This window comes from Ostrinia furnacalis, unplaced genomic scaffold (genome assembly GCF_004193835.3).
Source record: "Ostrinia furnacalis isolate ACB-3 unplaced genomic scaffold, ASM419383v2 OfSCF6735, whole genome shotgun sequence".
Classification (NCBI taxonomy): domain Eukaryota; kingdom Metazoa; phylum Arthropoda; class Insecta; order Lepidoptera; family Crambidae; genus Ostrinia; species Ostrinia furnacalis.
In genome coordinates, this window is record NW_021136974.1 from 74,339 (window position 1) to 98,688 (window position 24,350).

The following is a 24,350-nucleotide window of genomic DNA, read 5'->3' on the forward strand; positions in this document are numbered from 1 at the left end:
GTTCATTGGAGCGTCGTTCTCTTGGCGAACGCTTCATGGGTAAAGTGATCTTTCATGTTTTTTATAATATTTCCAATACGATAATGTTAATGTTTATGGAATAAATGACTATGACTATGACTTTTTGAGCAAAAAGTTAATGGGTTAAATATCCTGTTGGTGGTAGTTCATTGATCAATCGATTGTTGGTGAACGGTTTCACAATCAGACGCACAGTTTTCGAGATACGAGTAGGTATAACAAAAAAAAAGCTAGATAACAAAATCAAAATTGCTTCAGTCCTTCAAGAACTATGATGCCACAGACTATAGGTACATCAAAGTTTTCGCGAATGATACGCGAAAAATATTTTCGCACACGTGTCTTTCCCACTCATGCATGTCTTTTGCGCAAACGTCCAATTTGAGCAATATTCGCGCTCAAGCTCAAGTCTTCTTCTTCTTCTTCTTCTTCTTTTATTTTGGCAACGACTTGGTATTGAGAACCATGATTTCGCCAATGTCACGTAAACAGCTTTGACAGAGTGTAACAGGGTTTACAAAAAACAAAAGTATTTACATTTCTAATTAAAAGCAAAATTATTTGTGTGAGTACCTAAAACAAAAAAGACAACACAAAATGAGACAACACAAATAAATACATAATATAGAAATTAAAATGTAAGGGAAAAAACAGGGTAGGTAGGATAAAGGATTGGGAGAGGAAAAATAATTTTGATTATCTACAAACGAATTTTGCGGGATTGGATAAATTTTGATAAAAGTTTTAAAAGCGGGGGGTCCATAGAGTTTACTATACATATAATATTAATAGGGCGAGGGACGCTTTCAGGAAGGAGATCGAATAAAGAGGAACCTACTTTTGGGCAGTTAAAGAAAATGTGATTAGTTGTGCCTTCGTCTAAGCCACATTCGCATAAGGAACTATCCTTTATGTGCATCTTCGCAAGGTGAACCGGGGTACACGCATGACCAATTCGCAACCGACATATAATTGAAACAGAGCTTTTTGGTAAATATTTGTGTTTGAAAAACCAGGGTCTAGGGGGGATATCTTTCTGAAAGTCTTTTTGTGCAAGTGTTTTGATACGGCCCACGTGCCCAATGGCGTACTTACACGGTACATGGTGGCCGCGGTGCCGCGGTGGTTTAATGAGTGAGTTCGTTTTTTAAATTTCTAATACGATAAATGATTGTTTATGGATTAAATGAATATGACTATATCACTGTTTATGCATGACCGAATCCGAATACTGCAAAGTGATTGCAAATTAAGTAATCAAACTAGTTTGTGCAACTTTGTAAGCCGTCTCCTTCAAAAGCTCGAAGGTAGGAAACCGGTAACGTAATACGTTATTATAATGTGTATCCGAACGGAAAATGAAGTTCACAAAAATTTAACCAAACTGTTAAATCTGTTGCACAAATTTATGCTCTATGTAAACGCGTTAGGGTTTAATTTCAGTTTTCCGTAAAAACATTTGACATTCGCTCGAATTAAATTCAAAAGTGTCGTTGAGTTTAACCGTTTACCGACTGATGCATTGAAGAATTTTATAGTTTTTGTTGAAATACTGTGTCTGTTAGTTTACCTATTTATCTTTAGCGATTGAGTGAATACCTAATAATGTGTGCCTTTTACTAGGAAACGTGTTAACGCTAAAAGCATTTCAAGAAAGATCCTATTTTCCTTTTGAACTTTCGCATTCTACACAATATTCTTTGAATACAAGGTTTCTAAGAGATATTCTGCATCCTGGCTGTATCGTAAAGTTAAATAATCATCAAAACTTTTTGCAGCCTTAAACTTTACTGGCCGGAAACTGTCAAGGAAGGGACACAACTTGACAATTCCCTGATCATCGGCGCGAATAAAAGCAATGAAAACTGTTTTAACTTGAAATAGACTGTATTTTCTTAGTAAGAGTCCAATAATCTACTGAAAATGGTGGACGGGGACAGTAAGGGAACTATTGATACGGTGCAGGTCGCCCTAAGGATTAGACCGTTGATGCAATTGGAGGTGGAAAGGGGCTGCGATGAATGCATTGACGTTGTGCCTGGGCAGCCCCAAGTGCAGATAAAAGACCTAGCGTTTACATACAACTATGTTTTTGCTCAGCACATTACACAGCAGGAGTTTTATGATACAGCAGTGAAAGGCCTGATATCGAAGTTATTTCAAGGTATTTACTGGCTCATTTCTACTTAAAAAACCCATATTTATTCAAGATAAAGGAAATAATTGTTCCTACAAAGTTTTAACTTTGCTCAGTTTCTGTGCAATAGAAAATAAATTGTGTATGTAAGAGTACAAAGAAAATTAAAGTTTCTTCTTTCTACTATGGAGGGAGAAATATTTCTAGTATTCGTTATCTTACTTGATTATTTGCCCTTTTAATTAAAATCATGCGGAACATAATATTAACTAAATATATTCAGTTTGCATGATTTTTATTCACTTTTTTCCTTATAAATTTTTAATTTGATACCTTCTTTCAGGTTACAATGTGACTATATTAGCGTATGGCCAGACTGGCTCTGGGAAGACTTATACCATGGGCACAAATTATTCGGGCTCTGATGGCGATTCAACTAAACTTGGTATGTGTTCGTTATGTATTTTTGTTCAGTAACTAATTTCATTTTAGGATAAAACCAACATTTTGATATAATTTGCTGATAAAGCAAATTAGAATTAATTTATTTAGCCATTATGTTTTACTGTAGCATAGAGGTTTATTTATTGTAAAATGTTTTAGATTGAGGGTAAGACTACACCTAGTCCTCATTGGTGTTTAAATGAATAAAAAAAATTCATAAAGTTCATTTTATTTTTGCATGTAGGCTTTTAAAACACTTTTTAGTTTTTACCAAACTTTCGAACAAACCAAACTTTATCCAAACCTAAAAACTGAGATTTTCTGATTATTTTTCCAGTTTTTATATTTATTTCTTTGAAGAGTAAAAACTTTAAGTTGAGAGTTTTTACTTAATATCTTTCAGGTGTCATACCACAGGCTGTAGCAGACATATTTGACTTCATCGAGACACATGAAGACAAGTTTGTGTTCAAAGTCAGCGTGTCCTTCATGGAGCTATACCAGGAACAGTGCTATGACTTGCTGTCGGGGAAGGAAAGGGGGCACAGCATCATTGAAATCAGGGAAGATATAAACAAGGGTGTTATTTTGCCAGGTAAATAAAAGTAGAACAATTAAAATATAGCATAGATCATAATATTTGTGTAAGATCACTTTTAGTAGTAAGTTGTGAAAATGACTATCTTTATTTTTTTGGTTCTGTATCAGGAATTAAATTATCTATTCTAACCATATTCAAAGCTGTTTGATAAATTGTTGACCAGATGTAAATTTATCAAAAAAACTTGGTCCCTCATACAAGAAACATAATATTCTTTGGCATTTTGTGGAACTATTTTAAAACATAAAACACTCTGCTATACATTACTGATACAGTAGAATCTCGATTATCCAGACTTCGATTCTTCACGGTTTCTAATTACCGTTGTTAAAAGAAATGGATGACCAATGGTCCAATAATATTTCGTTTTTTAGACTATAAAATGATGCATTGAAAACCCCTTCTATTGTAGAAAGTTAATTATTGTTTGATTTTACTTTGAAATCGATTATCCGGATTTTCGATTATCCGGAACACCCCTGGTTTTAATTGATCCGGATAATCGGGATTCTACTGTAGATTCTTAGAGGCCAATTTGTTTCCTGGCTATTCAGGAGTTGTAGTGGATAGAAAGAGGACGGTGAAATTATCCATGACTGGTTTTCCTTACAGGTATAACAGAACTGCCAGTAACCTCAACGATGGAGACGATGACGGTTTTGGAAAGGGGATCCATTGGGCGGGTCACTGGTTCCACCGCCATGAACCAAGCTTCCAGCCGAAGCCACGCGGTCTTCACCATCGTCATCGCGAAAGAGAGTCGGACTGATAAGTATGTGACTGAAGCAAATAAAAATAACTTATATTACTTGATTTTTTCCATGTAGCTACTTTATTGGCTAAGGAGTGAGTCTGTAGTTCTAGGTTCGACAGTGGTTTACAAGGTCTGACTCTATGGTATTGCTCTTCAAATTCAGACAAAAGTAACAGAAAACTGATATGTTTTAAAAATATTGGGCAATAAAAAGTAAAGGGAAGGTACTGGATGCAAGTCGCCACCAACCGGCCATTGGGGTAGGCCTATGTTCAGCAGTGGACGCGACGTGCGATGGTTAAAATGATGATGAAAAAGTAAAGTTGCTATTTGATAGTAATCCTTTGAGAAAACAAAATCCCTATTTGTGGACTGACATACCTACCTAAATGCAGTCAAAACTTAAAAAGAGATATTGAGATCCACTAGTGTTTTTCAAAGTCAACATTCCAGTGTTTTATTATGAAAGAAAACCCTTTCACAGAAACATAGCAACCACATCCAAGTTCCACTTAGTAGACTTGGCTGGCTCAGAGCGTATAAAGAAGACGAAAGCCAGCGGCGAACGGCTCAAGGAGGGAGTGAAGATCAACCAAGGTCTTCTGGCACTTGGCAACGTCATCTCAGCATTGGGCGACGGGACTAATAGGAGTTTTATTAGCTACAGAGACAGCAAGCTGACCAGATTATTGCAGGGTAAGTTGTAACCTCTTTTTTTGTTTGTTGATGATTTTTTTTCTCACTTTATTACACTCCTATACAAAAGTTAACTTACGCATCAAGATCTATGTAGAAATGAAATCGCGCGAAGAAGCTGTTCTTTTATGTGTTTAACTAGCTGTGCCCCGCGGTGTTACCCGCGGTAAAACGTAGCCTATGCGTTAGTCCATAATGTCAACTAACTTCATACCAGATTTGATTAAAATCGCTCCAGCCGTTTAGACGTAAAGAAGTAACAAACACACACTCACACGCTCACAAACTTTCGCCTTTTTATAACATTAGTGTGATTAAATGTAGAAGAAGTTATAGCATTACCTTTAATATTCTAGATGAGCATATTTACTAAGCATTATGCTCTACTGTCCTAAATTGACTCTTTTTTACTAATTCTTTGATAAACTTTTCGACGAATGACGGTTTAATTACTCCCACATTACTCCACAGACAGTCTCGGCGGCAACTCTCTCACGCTAATGGTGGCGTGCGTGAGCCCTGCGGACTACAATCTAGACGAGACGGTCTCAACGCTACGCTACGCGGACCGCGCGAGACGTATACGCAACAAGCCCATCATCAACCAGGATGCTAAAGCTGCTGAGATTGTCAGGTATTGTAGTTGAACTTGTTACTTTAGTCTTGAAGACCCTATTCCAGTTTGGAATACAAATCTTTTTATTTATTTTTTTACTTTTGTAATAAACTAGCTCCAAAAGATTAGTTTGTTGACTAGCCTCATCATCTGAAGTTCTAAAAAAATCAGTGAAACTTGCGTTAGGAATGTCTAGTGTCTACCTAAAGAAAAGGTTGTTGTTGCTGTTTTCTGACAATTGAAAATTTACCAAGCACATTCTTCTTTCTCTGTACTAAGTTTTAGATCAACAAAGATTTATTTAGAAGATTTTAGATTTAGGTTGCCTGTGTTTGATAGATAGACGTAAATAAAATCAATAATGCTCTGTTTATGCAAACCCATTTTAAGGAAAACTTAAAGGTAAATAAACTCCTCAACTAAACAACATTTTTTTTTCTACAGGCTAAACAATTTAGTGAACGAATTAAGATTACAATTACTAGGCAAAGCACCAACAGTCAGTGAACAAAACAACGAGCAACTCCAAGACGAGTTGGAAAGAGAAAGAGCGAGATACTCCGAACTATTAAAAAAACATAAGCAAGTTACAGAACACCTTAGCAACATGCTCATAGAAAACACAAACTTATGCGAAAAAGCACTCTTGGCTGAGGCCGCAAAGGACAAAATCGAACGGAAACTTAACGAGCTGACGGAGCAATGCAATCAGACTATAGAAAACCTTAACACTAGTCAACAGACGGACGACGAATCGCAAAAGACTAGTGTTGTTGATTATTTGAAAGAAATCAAGACTAGATTGGAGGACTTGCAGTCGGTTAACTTGAAAACGAATGAAGAGTTGATTGATCATGAGATTAAGCTGTCGTTTGTGAAGGAAGACAGCGAGCATGATAAGGTTGATGACGATGTGCTGCTGAATGAAGACCAGGCGGTGTTGGAAGAGGAGAAGAGAGCTATGGGACAGGCAAGTCTTACAGTTTATTTGAGTAAACAACAGGTGCCCAACAAGTTTCATCATTATCATCATCATCATTTCAGCCACAGGACGTCCACTGCTGAACATAGGCCTCCCCCAATGACTTCCACATCGCACGGTTGGTAGCGGCCTGCATCCAGCGCCTTCCCGCTACCCAACAAGTTTGCCATTTGTAAAATGGGGGCTATCGTTTTAGCGCTCACCAGTTGGCGCCACTGTAGAGTAAGGTCCTGTCACTTGCTAGTAGCGAAGACAGTGGCGCCAGCTGGTGAGCGCTAAAGTGGTAGGAGGACTATCGCATTTGCACTCATCAAGATGGCGCCACTGTAGAGTAAGGTCCTGTCAATCGCCAGGGGTGCCAACTGTTAAGTATAAAAACGATAGCCCTCATTACATAGTTTTTCATACAAATGGTAATTATATTTAAACAGAAGTTGGTAATAATCATCATTTCAGCCACAAGAACAAACTCCATTGCTTAAAATAGACCTCCCCCAGTATTGTTGTAACAAAGATTACATTCTGCAGGATTATTGCTCCTGTCATTCTTTTCATTTCTTATTTATTTATCTTATTCATTGGTTTTCCCCTATTCTATTTATCTTTTCTGATTAATAATAAAAAAATAATAAAATAGTTTATTTTTCCCATCACAAACTTATAATGCAGAGTACAGGTACATTAACATTAAGTTTCAGTCACTAGTTTGTGTGAGACTGATGCCTGAGCTAGGTATAAAATACCTGTGTTACAGGACATCAGGCTCCCACCACTCAAAACGGCCTAAGCAGTACACTGAACTAGTAAAGGTATACAGGAATGAATTAAGAGCGTTTACGCCGTTTGGCGCAAAAACAGTACTTTTTCAACTCGTTACAATCATTAACCAGTAATACTACAAATATGTTATAGGCATAAATAGTTAGGCAATTTCGTCGTCTAAATAGTTAATTGAGAAACTATTGCGATTAGTTTAGCATTTAAGAATTCTATCAAGATAAGTCCACACAGGTTTTGTAAATTTCCACTTTAGCGTCAGTTTACAAGCTGAAATTTTTATAAAAATACTGTGAAAACGATTTAACAAACATTTATATCCTATAGCATAGATCCTTGGGCAAATAGTTATCTGAGAAAATTTTTAGATTTAAGCATTTTACAATAAGAAATCACAAATTAAAAGAACGTGAAATACCCAAAAATCAAAGTGATTTTTTCACCAATATTCTTCCTTTATTCAACACAAAAATAGCTTAATATAATAGAAGAATATCTTATCTAAAATATTTACTTTGAAATTTAAAATAATTCATTGTAATTTTTTTTCTATGAGTATTTGAAAANTCATATGGATCATGGCAGAAACAGTCAGGTTTTTAGTGGGTGTAGGGGCTACCCACCTTCTGGTAGGAAGAACCCCACATAACCCACTAGCTGCCCCCGCAGCTGGTGGGTATGAAATGTTATGCATTTTCCGGATAAAAAAAAGAATAGTAAACAGGAAAAGTTTGTTTTGAATAGAAACGATTTCAAAAAATCTCTCACCATAAAAATTCAAATTTTTTTCTGCTGAACATAGGGTGTATAAAATATTCTCAAAATAGTAAAAAACCTTTGATAATTTACTATTTGATAAAGAATTTACGTATTTATTATTGATTAGGACTAATGTATACCATTATTTATAATTATGGAGTCTGTGTTGGAAGATTTGAAGATTTTATAGTTTCCTTGAGCTGTCACTTGACAGCCTGGCACACTTTTACGATGGTGGATCAAAGTATTTTGGTTCGACTATAGAGCGTGAGAACACGCACACAGTCATAATTATTTTAGTGTGAATAAAACTAGCATCGAAATTACCTAAACTTGACATGCCACGCTAGACGTAAACGCTCTTAAAGTGATAAGATTTAACAAAGTTTGATTGCTTCTTTCTGATAGCTCTCTCTCTGTCTCGCTCTATGTCTCCATATTTAATTTACTCTCTATTTTATTACCTCAATTTTCCTTTGTTAAACACAAATAAAAAGAAACAATAGTCGTAACGTTTGAATCTCCAATTCATAGGTGGCGCTAAACCAAGAGCTTCAAGAGTTGAACCGCGCGATGGCCATCAAGGCGTCCGTAGTGCAAGCTATCTTGGCCAACAATAAGGACATGTTGGAAAGCCACCACAACCTCCGCGAGAACGAAGAAAAGATCGCCATGCTGGAGAAAGAGAAAGATGCACTGATGCAGCAGCTGAAACAGACCAAGGTAATATTATTAGCCAAATCTATATCTATAGAAGCGAAATTCACTGATTGACTGACTCACGAAATCTCAGAAACTACAAGTGCTAGGAATTTTGCGTGGGGGTTCCTTTTACAACGCATGTACTCACTAAGACGGGATTTTCCAAACCCCTAAGAGGTAAAACAGGGTCCACGCGTACGAAGTCGCGGGCGGCCGCTAGTATGCAGATAGAGAAATAACAGCTCTAGACTAGTTATGAAAATTGAAGACTGACACATTTATATTGGAGCAAAATGGGGCTGTTGACACAATAACCAATTGACATACTTTTTGTGGACCAATTGACTACTTTTTGTGGACTAATTGACTATTTTTTGTGGATCAATTGACTACTTTTTGTGGCTAGAACAAATTTTTGTGGAAATTGGTTAATTGACTATTAAACGCGGCTCAATCATAGTTTTTGTATGGCAATGAAATGTGATGTATGTATCCTGTTTGACTGCTTATTGATTTACCAAGTATTTTGCATTCTAATATTTACAGGGTTAAAATGACTAACTACAATATGAAGATGACGTATCGTCAGTTTATTTGTCAATCCATTCTTTATGATTAAGGATGTGCATTTTATCTCTGAATATATTTTTTAAAGTCTTGATATCCGAAATATTTTTCTTTACAGAGCAAAGACCCATCGCACGAGGAGCGCCGAACAAAGGTGTCTGCATTGGAAGCGGAGATAACTGATCTGAAGAAGAAGTGTCAGCAACAAGCCAACATCATCAAGATGAAGGAAAAGAACGAAGCCAAGATCGCGTCGCTCAACGCTGAGCTCCAAGCCATGAAGGTCACCAAGGTATGCTGATCATTTTTACTACTAAAGCCCGGTCCGTGAGCACGTATAATTTTGTCCAATGACCCTAGCTACCCATCCTTATCGCTCGCGCGTAATTATATTGCTGTCGCGACTGTGCGACTGGCAGCCGCAGTGAGTGTGCGAGCTCGATAGCAACATAATTACGCGCGAACGATAAGGATGGGTAGCTAGGGGTCATTGGACAAAATTCTACGTGCTCACGGACCAGACTATACTACTACTACTACTTTTTAGATAATACACTTGCCTAATTATAAAGGTCACCAAGGTATGCTGATCATTTTTACTACTACTACTTCTACTACTACTACTTCTACTACTACTTTTTAGATAAAACACTTGCCTAATTCTATAGAGAAAAGAATACTCGTACAGTGAGAATCTGTTCTCTGCATGTATCAATACTTCCAAAGATGCTACAAATAACTTAGAACTTTGTGAAAAACACTATTAGCTTTAAAAAAACAAGCTTCATTTATTATCCTCTATTGATGTGTCCTCAATAAATTTTGAACTGTATGTCATTTCAATAAGGCTTTTTATTTATTATTACATTATTTAGCCATTACATCTTTGATTTAAATAGTGTCTTAAATCCTCATGAGGTTTGTCTAGACACTATTGTTACTTGTCGACATAGACACTTGTCGATGATTATAATACAAAACTTATTTCTACCAGGTGAAAATAATAAAGCAAATGCGCGAAGAAAGCGAGAAGTTCCGCAAGTGGAAAGCAGACAACGAGCGAGCGATGCTGCGCCTACGCAACGAAGACCGCAAGCGAGCCACTGCTATGGCCAAGATGGAGTCGCTTCACGCCAAGCAGCAGAACGTTCTCAAGCGCAAGATGGAGGAGGCCGTGGCTGTTAACAAGCGGCTCAAGGTATGTACCAGAGCTAAACGGTATCAAAGAGCTATGTATCAGAGCTAGACGAAGTCGACGAACGTGTGTATCAGAGCTAGACGGGGTCAACCAGTGTATGTATCACAGCTAGACAGAGTCAACGAGTGTATGTATCAGAGCTAGACGAGGTCAACGAGCGCGTGTATCAGAGTTAGACAGAGTAGACGGGTCAAAGGGTGTATATGTATCAGAGTTAGACGAAGTCAACGAGCGTATGATCAGAGCTAGACGGAGTCAACGAGCGTGTGTACCAGAGCTAGACGAAGTCAACGAGCGTGTGCCAGAGGTAGACGGAGTCAACGAGCGCATGTATTAGAGCTATATGAAGTCAACGAGCGTATGTATCAGCTAGACGGAGTCAACGAGTGTATGTATCACAGCTAGACGGAGTCGACGAGTGCATGTATCAGAACTAGACGGGGTCAACGAGCGTGTACCAGAGGTAGACGGAGTCAACGAGTGTATGTATCACAGCTAGATGGAGTCGACGATCGTATGTATTATAGCTAGACGGAGTCGACGAGCGCGTGTATCAGAGTTAGACAGAGTTGATGGGTGTATATGTATCTGAGTTAGACGGGGTCAACCAGTGTATGTATCACAGCTAGACGAAGTCGACGAGTGCATGTATCAGAGCTAGACGAAGTCGACGAGTGCGTACCAGAGGTAGACGGAGTCAACGAGCGTATGATCAGAGCTAGACGGAGTCAAGGAGCGTAAGTATCAGAGCTAGACGGCGTCAAGGAGCGTATATACCAGAGTTAGACGAGTCAATGAGCGTATGTATCAGAGCTAGACGGAGTCGACGAGCGTATGTACCAAAGCTAGACAGAGTCACAATCGCCCACGGCCATGATGGAGTTGTTCAGATTTGAACATCGTGTTGCTGAAATGATGATGATGATGTTGATATCGTAATGATCTATCCTTCAGTTTCACATGCGAATTGCGATAAAACCCGTACATAATAAAAAAAAGTAAAAATTATATGATTTTTATCCTCTTCCAAAATAATCTAGTAAAGCAAAAGTAAACGTAATGTAGCAAACTGTCTTTAAAACAATATTTTTTTCTCATCAGGAAGCCCTCGAGCGTCAAAAGCAGACGGCTATGAAGCGTAACGCGAAAGGCAGCGTAAAAGCGGGCGCGGTACAACAGTATATTGAGCAGGAATTAGAGGTACACCTCAGCATTGTTGAGGCTGAGAAGTCGCTGGAAGAACTTATGGAGTACAGGTATGTTGTGTTCAGTAGCTTTACCCATGACCGACTGCGAAGAAATAGTTTTATGTCAGCCCCAGTGGCGGCGTAAGGCGTAGGCGACGTGGGCCATCGCCTACGGCCTCGCGGTACAAGGGGCCTCGCGGTACAAGGGGCCTCGCGCATCAAAAATTTTGAAAAAATGTATACAAGGTGGAGATGACAATATCACAATACGACAATAAATGCAAACATTGACTATTAAATATAAATTCTTGACAGCTAAACAATGTAGTTAAAAATAAAAATATATTTTTTTCCAAACAAATTCAGCCATAATCAGACTCAAAATTAAGCAACAACACGGTTTTAAGTGACGAACATTATTCTTTGGCGCAATATTCCTTTAAAAATAATCACTAAATCAAGAAATCAGAAACTGTCAATGAATAGACCATTGACCCGTTTTTTTTTATTATTTCATAAAATCCGTCTTCAGGTCGCCACAGAACAAGGCCTCGCGAAATCTGTCTTGCCCACATCTAATTTTGGTCTTGCCCCGCCACTGGTCAGCCCACGATGACCATTTTAAGTGACCGGATTATTACGTTGAGGCCAAGATGCATCGTGGCTCTACCCACCAGCAAAGATTAAACTAGGCTCAGATTTTGAGCCTTCGCCGATGTGTGTTTTTAGGAGGTCAAGCTGTATATCCTGGCTACACAATGACAAGTTGCAGCGGCGGGAACGATAATAAGTGGCAAATGTTGATGAAAACTGCATAAAAATCTGTTTAGCCGTTGATAAACTGACATTGCGACCCACTGTTCTTGGTCTATTTTACCAAGAACACGTTCTTCACGTTCTGAAATATCATCATTATACAGATATGGCATGTCTGTCAAACTATTAAGGTTAAATCAAACAAATGTTTTGTTTCGCAGAGCCTGGATAACCGAGCAAATTGAGAACCTCAGAAACAGCACAGACGAAGAAGCGAACAGAAAGAAGATCGCCGAGCTGGAGGATGATCTCGCTTTACGCAAAGCACAGATATCCGACTTGCAGCAGAAGATATTGACTGCCGATCAAGGTATGGACAAAAAATAGATTTATTTTGTATTTTAACCTTTTTAATTAGACGTTTTGGCCTTTTATTATTTAAATATTCCCGCAGTAAGAGAAGTGTGATCAACCTGAATTGCCTTTTCCTTAAACCTCTCTTTAAAAGCTATAGGTATAAGCACATCTACTCATGATATACTCTTTATAGAGATATAGGTACAGTGCGGTGCTTTTTCATAAGTCAAACGTCAGTGAGACTGCAAAGATTTACTTCAGACATTAAAGGCTTCGGCAGACCAAACGCGGGTCAGTTGCAGCGCGGCAGTAGGCACACTGAAGACAGCTGCAGTTTCAAAGCAGTTGCAACTGCGGCCATATTAGCACTGCGCTGCACTGCTACCGCCCTGCCATGCTAATATGGCCGCCATAGTAATATAACAGCGCGGGCCCGCATTCAAACAGCGCTGCTACTGCCCCGCGTTTGGTCTGCTTCGGCTTCGCCTTAAAACTATGACAACTCTGTGACTCATGAAAAAATGTGTCACGCCTCCCACACAGCTCCTCTAACACATGAAATTACTTCGTTATGGGCCATGCCTGTAGTAAAACTTAAGAAAATGTATCATACATCTCTTTAGGCACTTTATTTTGTGCCAATTTATAGCTATGTAGTATTAGGATTTGACATTTTTATTTCCTTTTCTTACCAGAAAACAAATCGCGCACACAATGGGATAATATCCAATCGATGCTGGAGGCCAAAGTGGCGCTGAAATGCCTCTTCGAACTGTTGGTGGATGCGAAACGCGAGATGCAGAACCAGAGCGAGAAAGGTTTCCAGGTAATGATGAATTAGAGTATCTCTAAACCAAATACTTACACCAATCAATACCAAAGTGTTTGTATTGATTGATGTGAAAATATTCACAAAAGTGCATGCGCATAATCATGTGACATGTTCAAAGTATTTGAGAATCGATCAAAACGGAGACTGAACTATCTCAATGTTCTCAGAATTGTTTCTGTTTGCAATTCAATTAATTCCTTATTAGTTTGAAAGATTGGCGAGCCAATATCTTAGTTGGACTACATCACGTAACGTCATATACTTTTTTGTAGAGCGGCTATGCTAGTAAAATGAAGTCCTAGTATCACTGCGACCGTTGCGACTATAACGTTTTTACGTATACCTTAATGTTTATAAAAGTATGGATTTCTGTTATATCCTCACTTTACAGGCACGTTACGAAGAAATCAAAGAGGCTCACGACCGTCTCGCAATGGAGTTTGAGAGCAGTAAGACGGAGTTTGAGCGACAACTTGCCATGGTCAAGATGCAGAGTGAACAAAAGGTAATCGACTTTACAGTAGTCCTAAAAAATTAATTAACTTGACCTTCATTGGTTGGGTTTTCATTGGGGTTTTGACGGTTAAGATCCTGGCTGCACAGGAGTTGCAGCGGTGGGGACGAGAGTCTAGAGAGAATTGACCCGTAGGTCCGTAAGTAGGTAGAATTTGTTGTCCACTATATGCGCTATCTTTGCAAAAACTGATCCATACTATCGATGAAATTAAATAAATAAATAAATAATAAATAAATATCCTTGGACATTTTACACTACGCCGCTAGCCCCAAACTAAGCAAAGCTTGTACTATGGGTACTAGACAACGGATATAAACATACTTAAATACTTTTTTTTTTTTGTAAATACATACATATTATACATAGAAAACACCCAGTCCAAATTGATCTTAGTTTGGCGATAATGTAATCGATTTTATCACTGAAAGTTATGTGTCGATAAATGGTTGGATAATGTTGGATGGATAATGGGTTAATTACTTATTTTGGGCCCCATTAGCACTATCGATTAAAATTAATAGCGAACGAACGAACAAACGACGCTAGTGTAGCTTCGTTTGTTTGTTCATTTCAGCCAAATGACGTTCACTGCTGGAAAAAGGTCGCCCCCGAGGATTTCCACAAAGATCGGTCCTACACCGTCCACATCCAGCTCATCCAGGCACGTCCTGAGACCTTCACCAGATCGTCGGTCCACCTAGTGCAGTGGTTCTTAACCGGTGGTCCGCGGACCACTGGTGGTCCCTGGAGGCATTCCAAGTGGTCCACTAAGACATCGTAATAAACAAGTGATGTGACGTGCTGAGTCGAGTCGACATAACGCAAACGGCGCACAGGGGGCGAGAAATCGACCTCCCCTTTCATAGGATTTTGAAAAAAAAAATATAAGTGGTCCCTGACAAGACAGAAATTTGGTAAAAGGGTCCCTCGTGACTTAAAGGTTAAGAACCACTGACCTAGTGGGAGGCCTGCCCACGCTACGTCTTCCGGCTCGAGTTCGCCACTTGAAAACTTTTCTGCCCCAGCGGCCATCAGCTCTGCGAGGCATGTGGGCGGGCTACTTCCACTTGATTTTAGCGATTCTGCGAGCTAAAGCCTGGTCCGTGAGCACGTAGAATTTTGTCCAATGACCCCAAGCTACCCATCCTTATCGCTCGCGCGTAATTATGTTGCTGTTGCGCTTGCACACTCACTGCGGGCGCGCGTCGCACGGTCGCGACAGCAATATAATTAGGGGCCGTCCATAAATTACGTCATCGATTTTTTCAGATTTTAGACCCCCCCCCCCTACAATCATCCTAGCGTCATTTCTTAATTACCCCCCCCCCCATTTACCGTCATCCGCAGACCAACCCCCCCCCCCTAATTTAGAATGACGTAATATATGGACGGCCCCTTACGCGCGAGTGATAAGGATGGGTAGCTTGGGGTCATTGGACAAAATTCTACGTGCTCACGGACCAGGCTTTAGTCAGTCACTTTAGTCCTCGTGGGGATCTCCTCAATACTGATTCGATCACGCAGTTACTTATGTTAATTTCTTTTCAGATCTCAGCGCTAGTAGCTCTCCAGCGGGGCGTGGTCGGCCGCGGCGACAAGACAGAAGCGTGCAGGCACCTGCAGAACGTCATTACCTACCAACAGGAGCGACTCGAGCAGTTCGAAGACGAGAATGTATGTGCCACGCTGTACAGCGATTAAACACACTGACACTGCACAGAGAGTTTTAGTGGTAGTAGTTGTAGACAGATGCTTGATTGAGGGTTTTCGCGAATGAAAGATCCGCTAGATGCCGGGACGTGGATGTGGGGTCTGACTGCTGCGTGATTGGTGGATTTCGACATATCTGTCAATGTCATGTCAAAAATAACCAATCATGCAGCATTTGGACCTCGCATCTACGTATTGCCATCTGGCGGATTTTTCATTCGCGAAAACCCTCATTGGGTAGATGACATAAACTAATTCTAGAAACGCTTCATTGGAACAATAAGAAGTCGTTACTAATTTTTTTATTGACAGAAATTCCATTTTGTATTTGTGTCGCCTTCAAATTAAATTTTAATGTTGGCGAAGTCATTTTCTAAACTTAAAAAGTACGTCGATTAATATTCGAGGTCAACCACCCAATTTTAAAACAGGATGAGATAAATCTAACTAAAAAAACAATGAAATCAGATTTTGATAGTTGCAATGCTTTTTGAATATTGGGAACGTTCTTGGTTCGGTTGCAATGCTCAAAACTCAAGAATAGGATTTTGGACTCACTGGTCGAGATTTTGTTTGAGGTCAAGCTATAGGTTTTGGGCTGGCTACATAAGAGTTACAGTTTTTTGCATGATGATAGGTGGGAACAGTCCCGTATACAGTTTTTTTTACGTGCAATTCCCGTATACAGTTTTTTTACTTTTAGGCTATGACTAGTATTTACAAAACATCAATATGATTGACAGTTCCAACCAATGTGTGTTACCAGTGATAACTTATGGCTCGGAAACGTGGCCTCTCACTATAGGCCTTATACAGAAGCTCAAAGTTGCACAGCGTGCTATGGAGAGGCTATGCTTGGTGTTTCTTTGCGAGATCGAATAGATCCGTAAACGAACCAAAGTCGCTGACATAGCCCGACGGATTAGCAAGCTGAAGTGGCAATGGGCAGGGCACATAGTACGCAGAACTGACGGCCGATGGGGCAGAAAGGTTCTGGAATACGAGGCCGCGTACCGGAAAACGCAACGTGGGACGTCCACCTACAAGGTGGACCGACGACATCGTAAAGGTAGCAGGGAAGCGCTGGACGCAGACCGCTGCCAATCGATCAACATGGAAAGCATTGGGGGAGGCCTATGTTCAGCAGTGGACGTCCTATGGCTGAAATGATGATGATGATGATGATGAACATTGAGTTCGTGCGTAAAAATGTAAATAAACTAGGTAAATGTTGAAATAGATAATCGATTTGAGTTGAACTGTCAATCATCATCATCATCATTTTTACCTTTACGATGTCGTCGGTCCACCTTGTAGGTGGACGTCCCACGCTTGTTCTTCCTACTGTATAATGTAACGGTTGAAATCGAAATTAATTTTATTTCCTATATACTTACTTGATATAATCTGACACGAATTGCAAAAAACATAAGCTGATTTAATGGGCATGCAGTATCGTGCAGGAATCGATCGAGTAGATTAAACACATTCAATGATATTGATGAATAGTTACGAAGACTAGTGACTATAAAAATGAAAATTTTATTGACCAACACGAAGTATGGACGACAGCAAATTAAGCTAAACACAGATGCATCTTATCTCATTGCAATACACGCTATTTTGCTACAAAAATGTCTGATTGGCTGACGACTGTACACAAATATGAAAGGAAAAATGTATGATACTGTATGTTCTTCATTGAATTATAATTCGCTAAAGACGGCACGATACGACAACTATTAATAACGCTCTGATGCCGCGTGCCGTCATATGCAAATTCATTCCATATTCCGTGTTCCAGATTAATTCATTGAAGTATTAATCCATATGATAATAATCATCTCATTAATAATACTTACGTTTGAACAAATTATTTAGTATTCAGTAGATGACTACAAATCGTCGTATTTTTTATGATAACTAAAACACTTACTCAATATGATTATTGCTTCTGTATTTCTCTTTCGATTGGTTTAAGCTACAACTGCATAGTAAACTACAATCTATTTACTACATTCATGGAACCGCAGAAGCAGTTTCATTGGTAGTACATAATATCGTCGTAACTTGAAGCAGTTGGTAGCTCAAAGATGCCCAAAGATGCGTCTTTGAGCTAAAGCCTGGTCCGTGAGCACGTAGAATTTTATCCAATGACCCCAAGCTACCCATCCTTATCGCTCGCGCGTAATTATGTTGCTATCGCGCTCGCACACTCACTGCGGGTGCCAGTCGCACAGTCGCGACAGCAATATAATTACGCGCGAGCGATAAGGATGGGTAGCTAGGGGTCATTGGACAAAATTCTACGTGCTCACAGACCGGGCTTTATATGGTATGCGTGTTGGTGATTCCTAAATGAAAATTACCTCAGTGTTAGCGACTTTAAACACACATAACATACTCTATAAAGATTTGCCAATTTAAACTTGACTCTATACTTACAGAAAAAGCTAATCGAAGAGCTGGAACAGTTACGCTCTGCGAGCAAGAAAGCGAAGAAACGAACTAAGAAAGAAAGCATCGAGGCCATGAAGAAGGTTGAGTACAAGGAGCCTACTGATGAGGAGGAGGATGAATTTGAAGACCGGGATAAGGACCCGGACTGGAGGGCCACGCCGCTGTTTAAGAGGATACAGGTAGATAAAGATAAATGTACAGGATATTGACTAAAATGTAGTAAGATAATGTCCAGGCCATCCATGTCTGCTCGAGAATCGCTGAGAGGTGCAGTTAACTCAGGGTTCTCTCTAGGGGAGACTTGGCAAACTTAATGTAATTCGCTTCTATAGGTAGCGCTTAACTCAATCTAGTGTTTGAGGTATGGAAGCAGCATAGGAGGGGTGACATTGACATATTACGACGTGACAAAGCATATAATATAGTTCTGAAGGAGATTTTAAGTCTCGCTAACGTTGAATGTTACAAAAACACCCTTCCCACCTTACCTCATGCACTGATTGAGTTGAGAGCTAGACCTACTCTTGGGTTTTCTGTAGTGACTATTGGCAAACTCAATGTAATACGCTTTCTAGTTCAATGGTCCGATAACTCCAGTCCTGGATGCAGACAGCGCAGAACCAGTCTTTGTTGAAATCCTTAGTCCAGCAGAGGACGTCATTTCTCGGAAACGAACGAAATCATAAAGTCAAAGTCAAGATTTATTTATTTGTTTAGACTAATAAATAGTACTTACAAATCGTCAAATAGTTTGCTCTTAAGGAGCCTTTACATCTCATAATCTTTTTACCCTACCAGCGCTTCGAGACCAACATTTGGAAAGTGCTGAGAAGAAGCGCCGCAACAAACTCAGTCATCACTGTCTGCCGGTTAATATAAATAATGCCGGTTAATAACCCTATCTTTGACATTCCCTTTCTATTCCAGGCGCAGCGTTCCCGCCTAACCATGAACTTCACAGCCGCCGACACGTCATCAGACACGTCCACGCGTGCAATAAAGCGAGGCAGCGACGGCGCTCCACACTGCACTTGCAGAGGCAGCTGCTCTACCAAGATGTGCGGCTGTGTCAAGAGTGATAAGGGCTGTGGAGGATCTTGTCGCTGCCAGGCTGAACTGTGCAAGAATAGGCGCACCTCCTCTGATAGTGAGGACAAGGAGAATAACGTAAGTATTACGTCTATTCATCCACTGCACTTGTAGAGGCAGCTGCTCTACCAAGATGTGCGGCTGTGTGAAGAGTGACAAGGGCTGCGGCGGCTCGTGTCGCTGCCAGGCTGAACTGTGCAAGAATAGGCGCACCTCCTCTGACAGTGAGGATAAGGAGAACAACGTAAGTATTACGTCTATACATCCACTGCACTTGTAGAGGCAGCTGCTCTACCAAGATGTGCGGCTGTGTGAAGAGTGACAAGGGCTGCGGCGGCTCGTGTCGCTGCCAGGCTGACTGTGCAAGAATAGGCGCACCTCCTCTGACAGTGAGGACAAGGAGAACAACGTAAGTGTCTCGCCACCATAAAGTGCTTATATTGATCTATATAAACATCCACTGGAGCGGCTGTATACAGTCGATGTGACAAGATACTTGATCAGAGGTATCTAACAAGGGGTTCGTTGGGTCGTGTCGTCACTACAGTCTAATTTTTTAGAAATCAGCAGAAATGTCATCAAATATGGCCAACTGACATAAAAATATTTTTAGTCTGTGAACTAGTGATGCGACAAAACCTCTCGTTAATCGCGAAGTGAAATGTTGTAGTACTTGCGTATCATCGCCGGGTGATCGTCAAAATACTAAAAATATGCAACAAAGTCGCAACATTGAATGTAAACTGATCATGAAATTTTCGAGAACAGGAAACAAACTGTATGCACAGATGTAATCAAAAAGCACACTGGACAGTAAAACAATCAATGATATCCGTAAAGTTATTAAACTTCTGTTGCTTGCTGTTGCTTGCTGCGTGATTGGTGGATTTTGACATATCTGTCAATGTCATGTCAAAAATAACCAATCATGCAGCATTTGGACCTCGCGTCTACGTATTGCCATCTGGCGGATTTTTCAATCGCGAAAACCCTCATTGAAAGAAGTTTTTTATTTTCTTAAAAATAAACAATGGAACAATACGTAAGCATAATTGCATAAAAAAGTAAAATAATCTCGTTTAAATAAAACCGACTAAAAATTAAACTGACTCCGAAAAAGTAAACACTAAAAGTAGAAAAATAAATTTACGTTATAGCCTGACCAGGAACATAAAAACCCTGGCATAGAGGCGCGTCAATTGCATTTGATAGTGCAACACTGAGTACAGTCGTACCTGTGTTAAATTAATAGACTAACTTTATGTATCAGGATTCAGAATTACGGGCTAATTTGTTATTTTCATAAATTAACGAAAAAATATTATTAATATTATTATAGGTAACCTGGTTTAAATAAATTAAATGAAACCATCAATCGAGCTAGTACGATTTATTTTATTATTCATCAATAATCAAATTCAGAACTTGAATATTCAACTGCAATGTCTGCTCATGAACGCTTCAAACTCGGTACTTCTTTCCCAATTCCATAAAATTCAACACTTAGAAAGTGACAAAAATCTTTAAAATAGGTAGTTGAAACAATTTTAACACAGCTAATTTTCATAGTGGACTGTACTATACGATAAACATGTCAGTCAATTTGACAACCTTTGTCGGAAACATTATTCAATGAAAATATTGTCCGAACCCTTAGTATTTCTCTTCGACAAATACTTTGACACAATGCAAACCACTTTTCTTTCACGAATATAAAAAGATTTTAGCAATTTAATTCACAAAATCAATAGCGCACAAATAAAGTTTGTTTACACTTTGACAGCAATAGACTGACATGCAAGGGTGACCATGTCAATGAAGTTTTTAGTTACTGTTGCCATTAAAAGAAATTAGTACCATTAGTTTTCCGCAACATGGCGAGGGTTTTTATGTTCCAGGCTATATCTCCAATATTGTCGAAGTTATCGCTGGAAAACTAAACAAAGTATCGTATATTTTTTATTTAAAATTAATCAGTAATCGGAATAAGTGAATACTTAAAATAATATCGATTAAATTTACAGATTATTGTCTATGACTCACAGGTTACGGCACTGATGTGTCAGAGACAAGTCATAGACAATATGGAGATAACACATGATTTTAAACGTCAAGTCAATTTGACAATGTCACAAATTTTCATCGTCCACGTATTTTGCTAAAATAATTTGTTTCAAAGATTGATTTCAAACTTGTATAAACGTGAAAATAAAGTTGGTTTCATGGGCTTGTTAAATAATGTGTATGATATTATGAACACGTAAGTGATTATGGTGTAATTGTGTATGAAAGTGTTTGTTTACATCTCTGCTGGATTCTAAAAAATCAAGGTATACAACACAGACAAGAGATAAGGAAAACAACGTCAGTAAACATCTATAGCGACAGAGTACACACGACAAAGTTTATGAGACAAAATTCACTTACTCTAAGAGTATGTTATTGTTTATTGTTTGATTTCTAAATGGTGTAATAATCCTTAATTCCTGAAAAGCAAGAAACAAAACCCTAAAATGTGACTTATCTTTTGTTACAGCCTTCAAGCACAGAATTGTCGTTAGATTCAACGCCACCGTCGTACTTCGACAAACGGTAAGCGTTTTTCACGTTTATAAATTGGTAAAATTGAGCGTCTTTCTTATTAAAAATTGGAAACCTGGTATAGATTTGAAACATCACAAGAGTTGAAAGAAGAATTGGAATCGGTGGCGGCTAGCGAAAATTTATCACCATGTAAAGACAGTAATGATGAAACTGACCGCACAGTCCGTAACAAGAAACGTTCCCCAGTAGAACCGACTCTGAAACCCGCAGATCGAACGCAAAAATGGATGCTAGCACTACTCCTATACAACACGTGTGTTGCTCCAATGTCCACGTACTGTGCCAATAGCATATTTCAATACGGGATCGATGCAGCAAAATACAACATTATTTCAACCATCTTCAGCTACCTAATGAAAGAGGTTATTTTTGTTTGGATTTGTTGTACCGGTTTTGCGGACTATGCTCTTACTACTTTTTTGTTTATGTTCTTTATGGCAAAAACATAGGTACGTTTTTATAATTATAAGATTCTTTGAATTACTGGTGATCCAAAACGTATGTAATAAATGGCGTTTTTGCAAACATCGTCTTAGTTTATTAAAATTACATATTTTTTTACGTAATAGGTTGCAGTACGTATCTAAAAAAGGTATATTCGCACTGCCATGTTGTCTTGGTGGTGTCTATGTGCGTATATTTATAAGTGCATTAATATACAATCGTGGCATTTACAGGGCATCACAAACGTCATGTAATCTTGTGAACATACCTTAAAGATTCTACTCAAATCAATCAAATCTATATTTTATATTATACAGAACTATAACAATTCACTCCTTTCGTAGGGCCAAAAGAACATACTCGTTCTATAAAAATATATCGGGAATCTGGAACATATTTAAGAGGCCTCAGTCGTCGCCAAACAGTAAGTGCATAGTTCTGCAAAGCTGCTAGTAGCATATTAGGACATTTCAGATAAAAACATATATAAAATTATACTAGATATCATCCATATTCCTAGGGCGTAACTATTTAGAAACTGTATTAGTGTACTTTGTATGTCCAAAGGTTTCAATGATGTAGCTCTAGTACAATTTTGAATTGTGAAGTAGATTGTACTAGAGAGTATTTCATCACATCACAGTAGAGTGTTAGTAAAGTCATATAAACAATTTTGATAGCAATATTGTCATTATCATAATAATAATATTATCATTTTAAGATCCAGAGAAACAAATTTAATAATAACAAACTTCTGACTCACTCTATTTTAACTTGATTCATAATTAAGTTATTATTTATAGTCTAAAGATAAGACATAGATAGTGGAAAAATATAATCCATAGTATTTTAGTCGAAACCCAATGCTATGCAGAATTATGCCGTAGGTGTTCCCACAGAGTTGCTTCCCTAAACTTTATTTGTTTTTATTTTATCCAGTTATTTTACAATTTACGAAATAAATAAATCTCATCGCTAGTGTATATTTTTTGACGATTTATCATTTAGCCAAAATATCAGTTGTATATTAAATGTTCTATTTTATTTTACAGAAATCACCTTGACGCCACATACGTAAAGAAGAAGAAGAGCTATTTCTTCCCCAATGATCAGGGAAACATCGAATCCAAACCAATAAAGGTAACAAAAAAAAATGTACATGGTTTTTTGCTTCGCACCGGCGCATTTGAATAATTTAAATAAAGAAAGTAGAGCATGTAGGTGATACTAATTTATGACTCTAGACATCAGAAGGCAGTTGGCCATAAAATATAGAATATTCACATTCTTTATAGTTTTCACAAACAAGTGCGATTAGTTACTCGTATGGCGGGCATTGGGCACCCAAACACACCTTTACCTGGTGGGTTTGTTCGTTAATTTCAGCCAAATGATGTCCACTGCTGCACAAAGGCCTTATGATGTCCACTGCTGCACAAAGGAGCATTTCCATAACGACCGGTCTTTTGTTTCCATGGTTGACGCAGGGAAACTCCGGGCATAGCACGCTCCACCGCCCTTTGGGCGACCTTGAGCCTTCTTAAGAGGCCCATAGTAAGCGGCCACATCTCAGATCCGTATTTCATCACCGGTAACACACACTGGTCAGAGACTTGACACACTTATGCCCGTTTTCACCATCAATCCCTAATTTTAAGTGACCCCTATGGTAACACAAAACAGGGATTTGGTTTTCATAGGGATCACTTGAAAATCAGGGAGTGGGTACCCAAATTTTATTAACAATTTTTTTTTTTTATTTCAGACTGAATAACTTGCAGACGTGTGGGAAACTTAAGTATTTTTTTAAGAAATTAAGTGCCTTTGTACCCAACAGGGGACAATAATGTTTCTGCCTACTTACTATGAATGTATTGAAAATTATTATGTGTATAACATATTGACTAATGTTAAAGTTTATTATAACCGACTGCGTATGTTCCTGTTTAAGTCGCTTTGAAATCATGAGTTGAATGTCCATTCCATAATAATTGTAATGTTTATAAATTGAATGGAGTCTCTGAATAAATAATATTTATTATGTAAACTGTCTTTTATTTATGTTACTTTTAACTTCACACAATAATAACTGCAAAAAAATACAGGGTGTTAGGTAAATGGGTATATGAGCCGACACCCA

General features: G+C 38.7%; 1 protein-coding gene across 2 annotated transcripts; it reads left to right on the forward strand.

Annotated features, from left to right (window-relative positions):
* The first annotated feature begins 1,494 nt into the window (after window positions 1-1,494).
* Window positions 1,495-24,257, forward strand: Klp3A (kinesin-like protein 3A). Of its 2 annotated transcripts, XM_028318322.1 has the most exons (21): window positions 1,495-1,581; window positions 1,800-2,185; window positions 2,502-2,603; window positions 3,006-3,197; window positions 3,816-3,975; window positions 4,442-4,653; window positions 5,125-5,287; window positions 5,714-6,239; window positions 8,322-8,510; window positions 9,175-9,348; window positions 10,051-10,254; window positions 11,356-11,510; window positions 12,419-12,567; window positions 13,250-13,380; window positions 13,778-13,891; window positions 15,452-15,577; window positions 18,061-18,252; window positions 19,001-19,240; window positions 21,699-21,754; window positions 23,263-23,350; window positions 23,976-24,257. In XM_028318322.1, exons 2-21 carry the CDS (start codon window positions 1,945-1,947, stop codon window positions 23,982-23,984), a joined length of 3,423 nt encoding a protein of 1,140 aa, XP_028174123.1. In that variant the 5' UTR covers window positions 1,495-1,581; window positions 1,800-1,944; the 3' UTR covers window positions 23,985-24,257. The 2 variants fall into 2 exon arrangements, with proteins under 2 accessions (XP_028174123.1, XP_028174121.1); XM_028318320.1 differs by having other exon boundaries at window positions 1,504-2,185.
* Window positions 24,258-24,350: the final 93 nt, after the last annotated feature.

What these genes read in the sequence shown, in the direction of transcription:
- Klp3A (XM_028318322.1), top strand. Translation starts at nt 1,945, where the DNA reads ATGGTGGACGGGGACAGTAAGGGAACTATTGATACGGTGCAGGTCGCC. An exon ending in AGCAGTTCGAAGACGAGAAT is followed by an intron (nt 15,578 to 18,060) that starts GTATGTGCCACG and finishes CTATACTTACAG; the next exon opens with AAAAAGCTAATCGAAGAGCT. An exon ending in CGCTGTTTAAGAGGATACAG is followed by an intron (nt 18,253 to 19,000) that starts GTAGATAAAGAT and finishes TTTCTATTCCAG; the next exon opens with GCGCAGCGTTCCCGCCTAAC.